A 15,392-nucleotide genomic window follows, 5' to 3' on the forward strand; every position below is an offset into this window, starting at 1 on the left:
CGAGGCCGCGCGAGTGCCGGCGCAGATCCCTCCGCCGCCGCCGCCACCGCAGCCGCCGCCGCCGCCGCCGCGCCCGCCAGTCCCTGCGCGCTCCGCGCCCGCCCGCCGCTCCCGACGCGCCCGCCCGCCGCCCGCGGCCTCCGACCCGGCAACGGCCGGCCGGCCCAGGCGCGGCGGCGGCGGCGGCGGCGGCGGCGGCGGAGGACGAGGAGGAGGAGCAGCGGCCGCCGCGGGCGGAGGAGGAGGCGGAGGCGGAGGCGGAGGAGGAGGCATGGCCCGGGCGGCTCCGGCGGGGGGCGGCCCGCAGTGACAGACCCTGCGGCGCGGGGGGAGATGGGGGCGGCCGCCTCCCGGGCGACGACGACGACGACGACGACGAGGAGCGGCCGCCGCCGCCGCCGCGCACCGGCCGCCGCCGCTGGGGACGGGCGCGGGCCAGGAGCCCGCCCGTGAGCGGGGGGCCCGCGGCCGCTCGCCGCCCCCGGCCGCCCCGGCCGCCCCGGGCCCCCCCGGCGCCCCGCGCGCGCCCGCCCGCCGGCCCCTGGCGGGGGTCCCGCCCGCGCCGCGCGTCCCCGGCTCCGGCCCCGGCGCGGCCCGCGGCGCCCGCCCGCCCTCGCCCGGCCCCGGCCCCGGCCCGCGCGCCCCCGGCCCCGGCGCGCCCCGGCCGCCCGCGCCCCCCGCCCGCGCCCGCCCGCGCCCCCGGCCCCGGCCGGCGGCGGCCCCCGGCCCCGGGGCGCGGCGCGGCGCGGGCGGCAGCATGGTGGAGAAGCGCTGCCCGCTGCAGAGGGACGGCGTGTACCGCTGGTTCTCGGAGCTGCCGTCGCCGCAGCGCGTGGAGTTCCTGTGCGGCCTGCTGGACCTGTGCATCCCGCTCGAGCTGCGCTTCCTCGGCTCGTGCCTCGAGGACCTGGCCCGCAAGGACTACCACTCGCTGCGCGACTCGGAGATCAAGGCCAACAACCCGGCCGACCTGGGCAGCCTCACCAACCTGACGGACGAGGTGGTGCGCAGCAAGCTGCTGGTGTCGCTGGCGCTGCTGGGCTCGGAGCAGCGCGAGGCGGCGGGCGTGCTCTACCGCACGCTCACGCACATCGACTCCATCATCCACAACTACGGGCTGCAGCTCAACGAGGGCCGCACGGGCGATGAGTTCCTGCTGCTCTTCACCATGGCCTCCAACCACCCGGCCTTCAGCTTCCACCAGAAGCAGGTGCTGCGCCAGGAGCTCACGCAGATCCAGAGCAGCCTCGGCGGCGGCGGCGGCGGCGGGGGCCACGGCGGCAAGAGCGCGCTGCCCACCTGCCCGGCCTGCCACAAGGTGCGCGACCCCCGCGTCCGCGTCCGCGCCCGGGGCCCCTCGGGGGCGACCCCCGCGTCCGCATCCGCGCCCCGGGGCCCCTCGGGGGCGACCCCCGCGTCCGCGCCCCGGGGCCCCTCGGGGGCGGTCGCACCGCGCCGCCTGGGCCCTGGGGAGGCCTGCCCGGGCGCAGTGCGCTGCCCCTTCGTGGCTCTCCCTCTCGCGTGCTGCGGCCGCAGGCGCGGTGAGGCCTTTGTCCCTTCCTCGGGCCCTTGGGCGACCGATCAGTCACGCTTGGTGTCGCCCCGGTTCTCCAGGCCTGGTGTTTCTTAGCGGGAAGGGAGGGCGCGGTGGGGAGGGGGCCTTAGCGGAGGGCGCGGGCGCCGTGCGGGGCCCTCCCGGCCTGCGTGTCCTTTCCCCTGGTGGGCCGGGTGCCGCCGCGGGGCCGGGTGCCGCACCGCACCGGACCCGCACAGAAACACGTCCGCAGCCTCGGACGCGTGCGGGCCGCCCGGAGTCCCGGGGTGCTGGTCTCCTAAGGAATGTTGGGTTCGCGGCTCGGTCTCCAAACTAAACAGGAAGGGCCTTGTGGTCACCCGCTTGGAAATGTGAACTTTTGTCTGCATGTTTTGAAACTATGTAAACACCAAGCGTTTGGGGCTCAAACTCCTTTTTCACAGCTCCTTGGGACCTAGTGCCAAAATGGTGCCCCGAGAGAAAGGGTTTCCCTTTGACCCGGTGCGGCCTGTGTTCAGATGACAGTGGGACTCCGGGGGACAGACTGCAGTCAGGACCCGTCGGGCTGTGTGCCTTTCTCCGTGTCAGAGCCGTTCTCGTGGAACCCTTGGGTTCTGTCCGTTTGCCGCTGGTGGTGGTCAGGCTGTCTCAAGCCTGGGCTGTGGCTCTTCTCCGGTGTTGTCTTCGGAGATGTGGTTGTGCCGTCCGCATTGGTTTGACCTGTGCCTTGTCTTTCTCCGGTGATGGGGAGCTCCGGGACGGTGGCTGTCCTGTCCTGTGTTGTTGTTGGCGTGTGTTTAAATGCCAGTGTGCACCTCAGGTTGTGCCCTGGTCGAAGGACGGTGATCCGGCTACAACAAAGGAGGAGCAGCGTCCTGGTAGGCGGTGTGGCTGTCGGTAGGGTGCCAGTGCCGGGTCCCCTGGTGGGCTCTCGGGCCCCGACGCGACGGTCAGCTGCACGAGCTGCCGGCCTCCTGTTGCGACGCCGGCCACTGAGGTCTGGGTTGCCCTGTGCCTGTTCGGCTCTTGAAGGCAATTCTTTGTGTCTACACATTCACCTCTTACAAAAGGGGAAGATGGCGATGATTATCTTGGTGGGGCAGGAGCTGATGTTAGAATGAAAATGTGCTTTATGAGAGAGCCTTTCTGTCAAGTGAGAAATCGCTCTGATGACCCCAAGGGCCAGGCTCCCCCTCACCCCTGCCCACGCGCTCAGAACTGGCCAGCTGTGTGACCTTGGCCAGAGTCCCGCCTCCGCTTGGTGTTTCCCTGTGGAGTCGATGGCAGGTTCCCTGCCCCCGGGCCTGTTGGAGGGCGACGTGCCATCACGTGTGACGTCCTCAGCCAGATGTGCAGGGACTGCTCCCTTCTCTGCCAGGTCCGGCCCCTCTGGGTTTTTGCGGAGGAGTGCTGACTTAGGCGAGGCCCGTCTTTACAGACTGAAATATTTATGTCTCAGAAGGTTCCTGTTTTCTAAATTGATTTTTGAATAGTCACTTGGAGCTGACCGTGTTTTCTCTTCATCCCTGGGAAACTGGAGAATTCTGCCTGACCCTTAATAACGACGTTGCGGTGAGTAATCTTAGGGTTGTTGCTTCCCTGGTTCAGAGCCACCGTGGTGTCTAGTTTTCCCTGCGTCCCCTCTGTCAGTCTCGTCCTCTTGACTTTGTTACTCTGGAGGCCTGGGGCACCCTCTGCGGCTCCTGCAGGCAGTTCCTCTGCCGAAATCTAACGGCCGAGCGGCTTCCCTTCTCGGTGTCTCAGGGTCTCACCTGTGCTGTCCCCCTGGGAGAGCAGCCCCGTTGGAGCCCTGCTCGCATCTGCTCTGGGAGCCGCTGTCCTTCTGTCTTGAACTCTGAGCTCAGAGCCCTCGCGTTTGTCCTTTAGGGATAAAGACACGGGTTCGATTTTTTTCTTCACTTTGTTTAAAGCGATAGTTCTCATAACCATGTTTTCTGAGATAGTCACGATTTGCAATCGCACTTCCCAACCCTCACTGTATTATTTGATCATTTTTCCTGCTCGGCAGACGAGCAGAAGGCGTTGAGGGAGCGAATGCGGTAAAATAGACGTCTTCATGTCCAGAGAGGAAAGCAGTCGGCGCGGCCAGGCTGACAGTAGACAGCAGGAGCATGGCTGTCCTCGCCGGCTGACGGGTGCCGGTTGCCTTAGGTACACTGTTTCTCGGGGTTCGGTGTGAGCATGTGATAAAGGTCGCCTGGGACTCTCCTTCTCTTCTTAGTTAAGTAAAAAGCTATACTTTGGGGAAAAGTTTAACTTTACTCTTTGCAGTCTTTTCTTTGTGTAAATGATTGTGGATTAGAAGTACATGGTTGTATTTTTTTAATTTTTGGGATTTAATTTTTAAAAATCATAAAATTCACCCTTTTGAAGCGTACATTTAAGTAGTTTTTAACATACTGACAAAGTTGTGTGACCATTACAACCGTGTCCTTCCAGAACAGTGTCATCACCCCCCAAAGAAACTCCACACCTATTGAGAATCCCTCCCCATTCCCTCTCCCCAGCCCCTGACGCCCAGTCGTCTGTGCTGTGCCTTTGCTTGTCCTGGACATTGTGGAAGTGGAGTCAGCCAGTGGGTGCCCTTCCGTGTCTGGTGGCGCTCACTCAGCATCATGTTCTCCAGGTTGACTCCTGGGGTAGCGTGTGTCAGTGCTTCTCTACCTTTTTAGGGTTGAGTACTGTTCACGGTGTGGGGAGACCCCGTTTTGTTTACCCACGTTTACCCACTTGTCCGTGGATGGACACTGGGGTTGTTGCACGAGCTTATTTGTGGCCACCCCCCACCCCCCCCACCCCCGTGGTTAATAGGCGCTTTTTCTCATCCCTTACCCTGCACATGGAACGAGTTGTCTTTGGAGCGCAGTGCACACGTGGCCGTCCGAGGGACCTCCTGGCGGTGATGCGAGCCCGCCTGGGGGGTGCGGGCGCCGTGCAAACCGTGGCCGTGGGTGGCAGGGAAGGCGCTGCTCTGACAGTCGAGGCCCGGCGCGGTGTGGAGTCCACATAATGGTCCAGAGCTGGGTGGCCGCGTCCGCTGTCGCCGGGCAGGGTGGCCGGAAGCTGCCCCAGCCTGGTGTTTCCCGATCCTCAGGACAAGGATCACAGCCGAACACCTGCTTGAGGATCTTGCCAGGGTATGGAGCCTCTCTGAAGGGCTGGCGGCGGGAGCGCCGTGGGCCCCCTTGGCGGGGGGTGGTGTTCTCTGGCACCCACCTGGGGCGCTCTGGAGTAAGCACCTTGGGAGCGGTCCGCACATGGTCCGCACATGGTCCGCACGTCCCGGCAGCGGGCCGCTAAGCAGGGCTGGCCCCGGGCGGGCGGCGCTCCGTCGCACTGCTTCCCGCCAGCGGTCGGAGATCCTTGGGTTCAGAGGTGGAAGCGTGGTCGTTTGTGCGCGGGTTGCTGCGTGAGGTCTGCATGGCCCCTTCCGGTGCTGCCGCTGACAGTGACGTGGCCCTCCCCGGGCAGGACTTTGTCGGGGCCGCCGGTGTCCGCCTGGTGTCCTGGAGGAGCTGGGACCTCAGGGCGCCGCGGGAGGCTCCAGCTTCAGCCCTCGTGCTCTGGCTGGGGGGGAGGGCGCGGGCCTGCGCTCACGGCTCAGTCTGGCTGCCTTCGCTTCCTTGGCTTTGTTGATGACGCTCCAGGAGATGATGTCCTCCCGTGTTCTGGATTCTTCATCTTGGGCCAGCCTTTATAGGCTCCCGGACTGCCCTCTTTTGATGGTGCGCACGTGATAGGCTCGCTGAGACGCGCCGGCATGCAGGGTTGCTTGGTGCAGGGGCCTCTCGTGGTGGAGATGGCGCTCCTCAGCAGATGTGCTGGGAGCTGGTGCCCACCGGAGGGGGAGCCGCCCCCCTGCAACATCAGGACCCCCATGTGCGCTGGTGCACCGGGGCTGTGTCCGACTCTGCCGAGGCTCGAGCCCCGCGGTGGAAGCTGCAGGTCATCTGTCCGCCTCTGCCGTAAGAAGTTAGAACGCAGTTACAGACCCACGTCCCGGTTACAGACCCACATCTGCCCTTGCCGAGTTCCTGAGGCGCTTGACCTTTACCCAGTATTGGGCTCGGGTTTGCACACTCCCTCCATTCTGCACACTTCCTGTACCTTCCCTTTGCACCGAGGACATTTGGGACTGATACATATTTACCCCCAAATCAACGTCTTAGGGCCTCAGCGGCAAGCTAGCAGAGGGTACATTTTTGTTGTTCAGTTGGTGGCCGCCAACCGCCCTGTTAGTAAGAAACAATTTCTGTTACGTTTGGGGAAAAATAGTTTCTATATAAGTGTGCTCGTTTTTTTTTTCCCTTGCCTTAGATGGATTATACTTCAGAAAAAAGATCCTTTGGAAGTTTCTTTCCTTTTTTTCTTATTTATTTATTTATTTATTTATTTTTGAGAAACCACCATTTAGGACACCAGTTCTCTTGTGGGTTTGGGACACGTTGCCACCAGCTCTCGGCGAGCGCACAGGTCACTTGAGGGATTCTGGTTGGACTCCAGCCCGCCCTGTGCCCTGCAGGGATCAGTGTCCGCCAGGTGGCTCGCCCCCCGCTCCTTGTAGAGCTGCTTCCCGTCGAGGTACAAAGCCGTAATCAAGAGCCTCATGAAATAGGTTAATGCTTACTCCTCTCTTTTGTTAGTACAGCCAGAGTTTGTCCCTTCTCTCTTGCACTGAGCAGATGGGCGTAAACTAGGTTCATTCTTAAAGTCTGTGTCGCGCTGAGTTAACGAGGCCTGGGGTTCTTTAGACTGAAGACGAGGCCGAGACTGATCACCTTTCCCGTAACTGACCCGCTAGCAGCCCCTTGCTAGCAGTCACCAGGGTGTAAAGAGGGGGGCCTGCACTCACTGTGCGGCCCCCAAGGACTGGCACAGACTTGGGGTCATATCCCAGCAGCAGCAAGGAGCACTCCGGGCCTTGGGGACGCTTCTCACCGAGTCTTGCCTCTGAATGGGGTCTGGGATTTTAGGTGGGTGTTTCTCAGGTCCATAGGAAAGTCATGAGCCCCTGGAAGGTCTCGTGGGTGCCCTTACCTTCCTCCCTTTTTCTCCTGGTTCTGAGACAGAGCGTTCTTTTGGTCACAGGCGAGGCCCCCAGTCTCTGTTCTGGTCACATCTCTCTGTTTCCTCAGGGGCGTTGCTAGCTCAGGCGTCTGGGCTTTGCCATTTCCTGCCCTCCCTGCTTCCCCCACCTCAGTCTTTGACCTCTGTTTTTCCACTTGGCACATAAATACGGTCACGGTTCCTCCCTTCAGCGTTGTCTGCCTCTGTCCGCTGCTCCTCTGTCCCATTGTCACCAAGTCCTGCCCCAGCCAACCTCACTCCTACTTGCCAGGGGTGGTCCGGTTTTCACAATCTGGTGTCTGTCCTTCTGATGTTTTAACGCACAACTGTGGTTCTTCTAAAACATTTAGTGCATGTATTTAAATAATACACTGTATACATGTATATTAAATAATACACTTCTGACGGGTGCCCTTGTGCATGCTGCCCCTGCCCCCCGAAACGGTGCACTGGAGCTCGCTCCCCTTCAGCCTGTGCCGCGGCCTCCTGGAACCTGGCTTTTGCCCCCAACTTCTTTGACGAAGTCTGTTTATAGTAAAGGGAATTCGATGATCTCTTTAAGTTAAAAAAAAATTAGATAATATAATCGGGTAAAAATTGATAAGATACAAGACAATATTCAGTGAAACATCTCCCTTTTCCCCCACACATTGGAGAAGGGCATGTGGGACGTTTCAAGGTGTGGGCAACGTTCTGTCCCTTCACCTGGGTGTTGATTCCTGTTACTTTGCATTTTAAAAGACAAGATTTCCTCCCCTTACCCCAGTCTGTCCCTGTCTTTGTTCCCTGTAGAAGCTTCCAGAGAAACTTGCTTTGTATTTGCAAATGGGTACTTGGCGTCTTCCTCCCGACACAGGCATGGGCCCTGCTTTCTTCTCCTGACAGCTCTGCTGGCCGTGCAGTCCGCGGCAGGCCGTGGACCGTCTTTATTCTGGTTCTGGCCAGCTGTTGAGTGAGTCCCTACCGGTGGACCTGTGGTTCCCGTGTTACTCTTTCGAACAACTCAGTCATTTGCAGATGATGTACGTGTCACCTGTACGGCAGGGTGTGTGGCCTTCTCGAAGCCTGGAGGTGGGGTTGATAGCGGACCAAAGGGCCGGAGCCTCTGTAATGATTTCGGACACTGTGGTGGCCCTGCCTCTGGCGCCCCCCAGCAGCGTGTGTGAGTGCCTGTCGGCTCGCCTCCGAGCAGTTTGGGGTGTGTGAGCTCCCCGCATCCCCGTCCCCGCCGGGGGCTGCCCCTGGCTGCGGGGGTGCCTCTCGGGGGCTGCAGTTTGCTTCACGGGCCCCCGATGAGTGAGGTGGGACATTTCAAGCGAGCTTTGTATTTTCGGCAGCTCGCCATAACCTTTGCCCATCGCGCTTGAGGTGTTGGTCTTTTCTCTGTTGTTAGGAACTCTTTAAGTTCCAGGGAAATTGTCCTTCTGTCGTTAGTAGAAGTGGCGGGAACTTGTTTTCTTGCCTGTTGACGTTACCGTGCAGTTCCTTTTTATCGGTCTTGCGCGGCTTCTGGGGTGCGCGTGTTACGGCTCGGGCCTCGTGCAGACTGCGGTGTGCGTGTGGCCGGGCGCGCCGTGTGCGCGGGGCGCGGTGGAGGCGTCCCCGTGGCGGCGAATAGCACAGAACTCCGGGGGCTTCTCATCTTTGGTTCCACAGACCCGTCTGGAATTTATTTGGTGGGAGGTACGGAGCGAGTTTTATGTTTTCCGAATGAAAACCCAGTTGTCCCGGTGCCACTTGCTGGATAATCGGCCTTTTCCCTCTCGCGGTTGAGGTGACTGGACGGCCTCCCGTTTGCCTGGTCCACGGCGCGCTGTTCAGTCCTTACCTCTCCTCGCTTCTGCGGGCTCCCACGCAGTGCGATGCCCGGGGGAGGGTGCTCTTCTCTACGTTTAAGCAAGCGTGGGTGTGGAGGTGCCTCCCGCAGACACTGGCTGTCAGGAGACTGGGCGAGGCCTGAGTGTCCCACGCAGAGTCCCGCCCCGTCCGTGCCCAGCTCTGCTGGTGTTGCTCTGGCTTCTCTGAGCGGTCTCAGTGTCTCTTGGCTCTCCTGCCCTTCGCGTGACGGTGTTCTCACCGACGAACCTCAGATCTGCCTGCCCAGCCAGACCCGAGCTCCAGCTGGAGGGGCCAGGTGACTCCGGATGTCCAGAGGCAGGCTCCCCTGTCCGTCTGCTTGACTGCTCTCCCGGTCCCCCAGCCGGAAGCCCGTGCCTCTCCTCCACTTGACTTCTCTCCTGGTCCCCCAGTTAGGCCCTGAGCAACTCTGCGGGTTTCTTTTCTGTTGACGCCACCACAGCCCGAGTCAGTGTTTCCCCTTTCTGTCTGTCCCCCCTCTCTGTGTCTTTCTCCCCATCGCACTTGACATAATGGTCCCGTATATGGCACGCTTCTGTGGAGGAGGACTTAGCTTTTGGGCCATTTGCCGGAGAGCCAGGGCATAGATTAAAATAGTTTTCAGGGAACAAGCACAACCCTTGCCTCACGTAAGTTCATTCCTTCCCCTGAGTCAAGAACGCATGCTGGCAGGCGAGTGAGTGAGCACCTCCTGTTAGAATTAAGCTGATGTCATTGTTTAAAGTCCACAAGAAATAACTTGTAGCTGTTCTGTTGGGTCTTTTCATGAAATGATCCAGAAACTTTAGTGCCTTAACTCTTAGAAATAACAGTGACGTGTCCAACTTCTCATCTTGACCAAGACCCCTGGTCTGGCCTGGTCTGTTAGGACACCCTGTCCCCCGGTCTGGGTCTAGTCTACTAGGACAACCTATTTCCTGGCCTAAGTCTAGTTTACTGTGACAACTTGTCCCCCGACCTGAGTCTGGTTTATTATGGAAATCCATCCTCCTGGCCCAAGTCGAGTCTACTGTGACAACCCATCCCCCTGGACTGGGTCTAGTCTCCTACCGCAAACCATCGCCCCTGGTCAGGGTTTAGTTTGTTATGCAAATCTGTTCTCCTAGTAGCCTAGCCCCAGTCGAGTCTGCTGTGACAACCCCCCCCCCCCCCGCCCCGGCCCTGCTCTTAGCCTGTTGCAGCAGGTCCCATGGTGTCCTTGGAATGGTCTTGGTCTCCAATGTGCAGGTCTTGGTGGTGTGTCCGCCGCCTGTCCATACTCACCTCTGTCTGTGCCTGAGGCCCCCTTTGTTTGCTACAGTCCCTCCCCCGAGTCTTGTAGGCACTGTTCTCTCAGACAGGACACCTGGTACTTGGGTCCCGCCAGTTCTTGGCTCAGACTTACAAGCCTTCTGTGGCCTTCTTCTGTCCTAGACCTCGTCGTACTCCACTGAAGGTGGGTTCCATTAAATTTCCGTCACCGGATTTGACTTACTGGGGAGCAGAGACGGTCTCTTTTAGTGCAGAGCCTCGCGGGCCCGGCCACCCAACAGGGGCTGCATCCTGAGCATCTGCGGGAGCCGAGTGGGCGGGAGGTTGGCGTTTATGAAAGGCCACTCTGGGGGAAACGTTTTTTTCCTTGGTGCTTTTGTTCTTGTGGTCCTGCCAGTAACACCTATTAGCAAATGACACTCTCCTTAATGGCGTTTGTGGGTGTTTCTCTTAGCCTGACATAGCCGTGGACTCTAGTGGGTTTTTAATATCCGTATTCTACTTTGTTATTTTTCAAAAGTTGGTGTGCAGACGCTTCCTGGGGGAGCAGCGCTCTGGGTGCCGTAGTTCCCGGGGTGCTGCCCACGACAGGGAAGCGCCCGGCCCGGGCTCTGGGCGCTGGAGAGGCGTGGGCCGACCGGTGTGCCGGGCCCTGCCCCCGGCGGCCGTGCTGTGGGTGGGCTCCGCCGCGTGCGCCGCTGGCTCCCATCCTCTCCCGCTTCCGGAAGAGTCACCGGTGCTGAGCCTCGGGATCCGAGTTCACCGGGGAAGATGACAAGCCCAGCAGGCGTTCCTCGTGCCGACCGGAGTGTAGTGTGGCCGCCGTCAGCAGGGACAGCAGAGTGGTTAGGAGGGAGCACTACAGAGTCGTGTCCTGACTGTTGGGGACTTGGGGGTGAAAGCTTCAGTAGAATTGCTGGAAGGAAATCACATGCGCAGGTTTCTGCCTCACGGCGAGCCTCATTAAAACGTGCGCACGTAGGAACGCCTTCTGCAAATGCTGCCTAGACTAGAAGAAATTAACCTTACGGAAGGAGGAGCATTGATTTATGGGAAAGAGGGTCCCTCCTCCCCTCTCTTTGGGGCATTTCAACAAAATACAAAATCTCGGGACCAGTGCCACTGGCCTAACCCTGATCCGGTCAGTAAAATCCGGGCGGTCCTCGAGAGAACCGGGCCAGGAGCTGTGTAGCGACGTGGCGAGCACGCTGCTCCCGGATGCCTTGTCCTGCACCTGCTGGCCCCGGGGCTCCCGGCGGCTCCCGGCGGCTCTGGCTGTCCCGAGCAGAGCCCTGGCTGCGCGGCGCGGCTCTCCGTTCTGAGGCTGAGGCAGGAGGGCGGGAGCCAGGGCACTCCGGTACTCGTTCCGCTGCCACGACCTCGCCGATCACAGGAGTTGTCCTTCCGGAACAACCAGGAACAGAGGCTGCAGGGAACAGGTCCGAGGGGACCTTCCCGTGCGCTACTCGAGTGTCAGAGCGTGTGCACCGGGTCCCATCCGGCTTGGTCGCGTGTAGCCGCCACAAGGCGGGCGCCGGGATGTTCGCTGGAAGAGTTTGCCGCAGGCGACGTCAGAAGTGGCTGTTCTTACGACGTGAAGCTAGAAGTGTACTTAACAACGTTTTCACATCTTTGTGAAAAGTGAAGGGCAAAGCGGAGGTGGTGGCACGAGAAGGCGTCTGGGGCCCTGGTGGCCCGCGAGCCCCTGTGCGTGGTGTGAGCCCCTGTGGTGCGCAGGACCGCCACCGTGTTGTCACTGTCCAGAGAGCCGGATGGCTGTCCGCGCCGTGGTGGTGTCCCTTCCTGCTCCTCCAGCGGCCTGTGGGGGTCCTCGCCCTGGAGCCCCGCGCACACGTCGTGAAAGGCGCGCGGTCGTGTCTATCGCGTCGGTTGTTTCCGTCTTCGGCACGCGGTGAGTGTGTGGAGCACCAGGACGCTCCTGTCTCTGCCTTTTCCTGGGCAGTTCCCAGGCCCCCCACCTCCCCACCCCCCTGTAACCATGTTGTCGGTGAGTGTCACTGTGCTCGCTCCTCCCTGAAGTCGAGTCCTGCAGTCCCGCTCCGGCTTTTGGCTCCTGCGCGCCCTGCGGCCTTCTTCTCTGGGTCGGGTGTCGCCAGCGGCAGGTGTCATCTCCCCACGGCGCACCCCCAGGGCGAGCGCTGCGACTTGTCGCGCAGTGACACGTGCACCGCGACCGTCCACCTCCTCTGGCCTTCATGCCGTGGTCATCGCGCCAGTTACTTGTACGCGCGACACCCCGGTGGTACTGAAGCACTTTCTGCTTCTGTACGAATGTGGATTCAGAGATTAAGAAGAAAACGGGCGCCCGGCAGGCTCAGTCGGGCAAGCGTCTGCCTTCAGCTCAGGTCATGGTCTGGGGGTCCCAGGATCAAATCCCGCCTCGGGCTCCTTCTTAACAAGGAGTCTGCTTCTCCCTCTGCTGCTGCCCCCGCTTCTGCCCTCTGTCAAGTAAAGAAATAAGATATTTTTTACAAATTGAGAAAACACGGTCTTGTATTCGTCCATGGTTGCTCTTCTCAGCACGTTCCGTTCCTCACCAAAGAGCTGTTCGTGGCTCTGGACCTTCAGTCTGGGAAACTTTCATTCAGCTTTTTTAGGGAGTCTGAGTCTGTGGGTTAGAAATTCCCTTTGTCTCCTCTCAGCCAAGAATGTTTTGCTTCTACCTGTGCTGTGATGGGCACTTGCCCCGCCCGTTGGAGCCTCTGTGATGGGCTTTCTCTGGCCCTGAAGGGGGGGAGACCATGGCTTTCTGGTGGCCACCGTCCACGTGCCTGTCCCCAGCGTGCACTGGCCTGGCTACGAGGCGCCCGAGCGCTGTCGGCTTGAATCTGTCTTGCTTGGTGTTCTCTGAACTTATTGGATCTGTAAGTTTATGTCTTTTACTAAATTTGAGAAATTTTCACTCATAATTTCTCCACAGTTGTTCCTGTCTCAGTGTGTCCTTCCCTGTGGGACCCCGTAGGGACGTTAAGACTTCTTCTGATGCTCCTCCACGGGCCCCGGAAGCTTTTCTTTCCTTCCCCAGGTTCCCCCTCCCCGCCTTTTTTTTTTTTTTGGATTGGATACTTTCAGTTGATCTGTCTTGAAATTCTACAAGTCTCCTGTTAATTCTGGACTGCTGTTAAGCTCATCCAATAGACTTTTTCGGTTCATAACATTTTTTTTCATTTTAGAATTTCTTTTTAAGTTCTTTTTCGTGATTTAAGGCTTTATTTATTTATTTAGAGCAGTTTTAAGTTCACGGATAAATTGACTGTCACGATCGTCCGAAGTCTGTGGTGTCCGTCAGGGTTCCCTCTCGCCGTCGTACGGGTTCTGGGTGCGGACAGACATCCCCCACCGTGGTGCCTCGTAGAGTATTTTCACTGTCCTTACAGTCCTCTGGGCTCTCCACCTTCTTACCCCCGTCCCCCCCCCCCCCGATGTTTCTCCGTCCCCGTAGTTCTGCCTTTTCCAGAGTCATCCAGGTGAGGTCATGCGGGGTGCAGACTGCCCGGCGCGCATTTCATTTTCCTCAGCGCCTCTCCAGGACTTGACAGCCCCTCTTATACTGCTGCGGGGTGTTCCTGCATGTGGAAGGACGCACGCGTCCAGGTGCTCATTTATGTGTCCCCGGCTGCGCGCATCTTGATGGCTTCTTGAATTGTCACACATTAAGAGTTTCCCGTTCTCTCCTGAAGTGTGCGTTTGGTTGTTAGATCACAAATGTTCTCTTTTCTTCTGCTGAGCTCCGTTTCACCGGCTGCGTCATGCTGCTCGCCTCTGGTCCCGGCGTCTGACCCACCTGGTGCCCGGCCTGTTGCTCCTTGTGCGGGTCACGTTGTTCCCTTACGTGTCTGGGAGTTGGGGATTGCTTCTTGGAGTTTGTGAATGAGACACAGTAGAAACCCTGGGTTGTGTTTGGTCCTGTTTGCTTTAGCAGGCGGTGAATTTTGCTGGATTCCGACCCCAGAACTGCCTGCCTCTGCCAACAGCCGCCACGGCCTCTGCTGTGAGCCTGCCTTGGTCCTGCCCCGCGTGTGCCTGTTTCAAGGGCTCACACAGAGGTGTGGGCAGAATTGATATGCAGAATTACACGTTTCCTTCCTTTTTTTTCCCTTTTTTAAAGATTTTTATTTGTTTGAGAGAGAGCAAGAGCGCTCGCGTACAGGCGGGGGCCGGGCAGAGGCAGAGGGAGAAGCAGACTCCCCACGGAGCAGGGAGCCTGATCTGGGACTCGATCCCAGGACCCGGGGTTCAGGACCTGAGCCCAGGGCGGCCGCTGCACCGATGGAGCCCCCAGGTGCCCCAGGCGCATTCCCCTTCTAAGGCACTCTGGCATCAGGGGCTCCTCCCTCACTCTGCCGCCGGTCTCGGTTTCCAGAATTCTGATCTCGGGCTCCTCGGATCAGCAGGACCGTGGAGCTGGAGCCGCGCTTCAGCGGCTGCTTTTCCCGGCGTGTCCGCAGCGCGGGAAACCCACCCGGTGCGTCTCTGTCTCCACGTGTAGAACTTCCTGTAGTTTCCGCCTGCTTTGGGCCATGTTCAGTTTCTACATGGTCCGTGGCGTCTGGTCATCTGGGGAGGCTGGTCCGAATACTCAGCCCTTCTGTAGAACCACGTGCTTCTGGTCCCCGCGTGTTGTGGTAACTACGGGCCGTGCACGGTAGGAAGGATGAAATTTCTGTAAGCAAGTGTAGCTGGGAAGGAGGGTTTTACAGTAACTGTGACATTTGTCCTTACAAAGAATGAGGCTGTGTGTGGAGGAGAAACGTGCTGGCCCGGTGCCTCGAGATCAGAGGGTCGTTGGAGGACGTGAGTGGGGCGGTTATCGGCTCTTGTGGTCGGGAGTAGGGAGACGCTGAGGAGCTGGGAGTGAGCTGGCGGGAGGAGCATGGCAGGGTCGCGTGGGCTGTGGTCCCCCTGCTGTCGCAGGGCTCCCGTGCTTACATACCGGTTCCCGGGCAGATGTGGGGTTTTATATCTGCTGGAGGAGGTCAGTCTTTTCTGTCCAGTCCTGCTGAGCCCTTCCTGGCCTGACCTTTCCCCGCGTGGCTACCTGTGGACGTCTCCTCTCTCGACTCCCTGCGCGGCTCTGCCTCGCTCCTGGTGCGGGCCGGTCGGGACTCATGACGTGGAATGAGTCTTCTGTGGAATGTGGCTTCTGTGGAAATAAAACCCACGGGCGTGTGTTACTGACGCTCTCTGGACTCTTTCATCCGCTCTTGTTCGCGTCCACATGCTTCCTGGTCGTTTCAGGCTTTAGTGCTTGTCCTTTTCCATCCTGGACTTCTGGACACTGTAACTGCACTGTCATGGCCAGTGTCTCCTGGGGGTCCTAGAGAAACTGTCGTCCTGCGCTGACAGCCCGGCACTCCGAGCCGTTCGTCTCAGCAGTTGCGTGTCACATGGGGACCCAAAGTGGTCATCACAGCACTTACCTCTCAGTATTAGACACGCGGCCAGTTTCTCAAAGAAAACCCCGTCACTGAAACTCCTGTCGACCAAAATACACATCACAGCAGCACCGGGCATACTACCCTCAGTGTCAGAGGTCCTGACGGTAGGAGCGACCTGCAGCCGATGCCTCCCGCTGCCCTTTGGAGGTGGCGTGTGCGGAACCCGGCCCCGCTTTAGTGGGCTCCGTGCGGCGGGGGAGGGG

General features: G+C 59.6%; 1 protein-coding gene across 1 annotated transcript in view; it reads left to right on the plus strand.

Annotated features, from left to right (window-relative positions):
* Positions 1–729: 729 nt before the first annotated feature.
* Positions 730–15,392, plus strand: part of ZCCHC14 (zinc finger CCHC-type containing 14) — a 51,778-nt gene continuing 37,115 nt past the window's right edge. Inside the window, exon 1 of the mRNA XM_080827890.1 lies at positions 730–1,318. Coding sequence (XP_080684016.1) covers positions 758–1,318 — 561 coding nt within the window. The 5' untranslated portion in view covers positions 730–757. The remainder of the gene's footprint in view (positions 1,319–15,392) is intronic.

The sequence above is a fragment of the Martes martes genome (assembly GCF_963455335.1).
Source record: "Martes martes genome assembly, chromosome: 17".
In the NCBI taxonomy this organism is placed as follows: Eukaryota; Metazoa; Chordata; class Mammalia; order Carnivora; family Mustelidae; genus Martes; species Martes martes.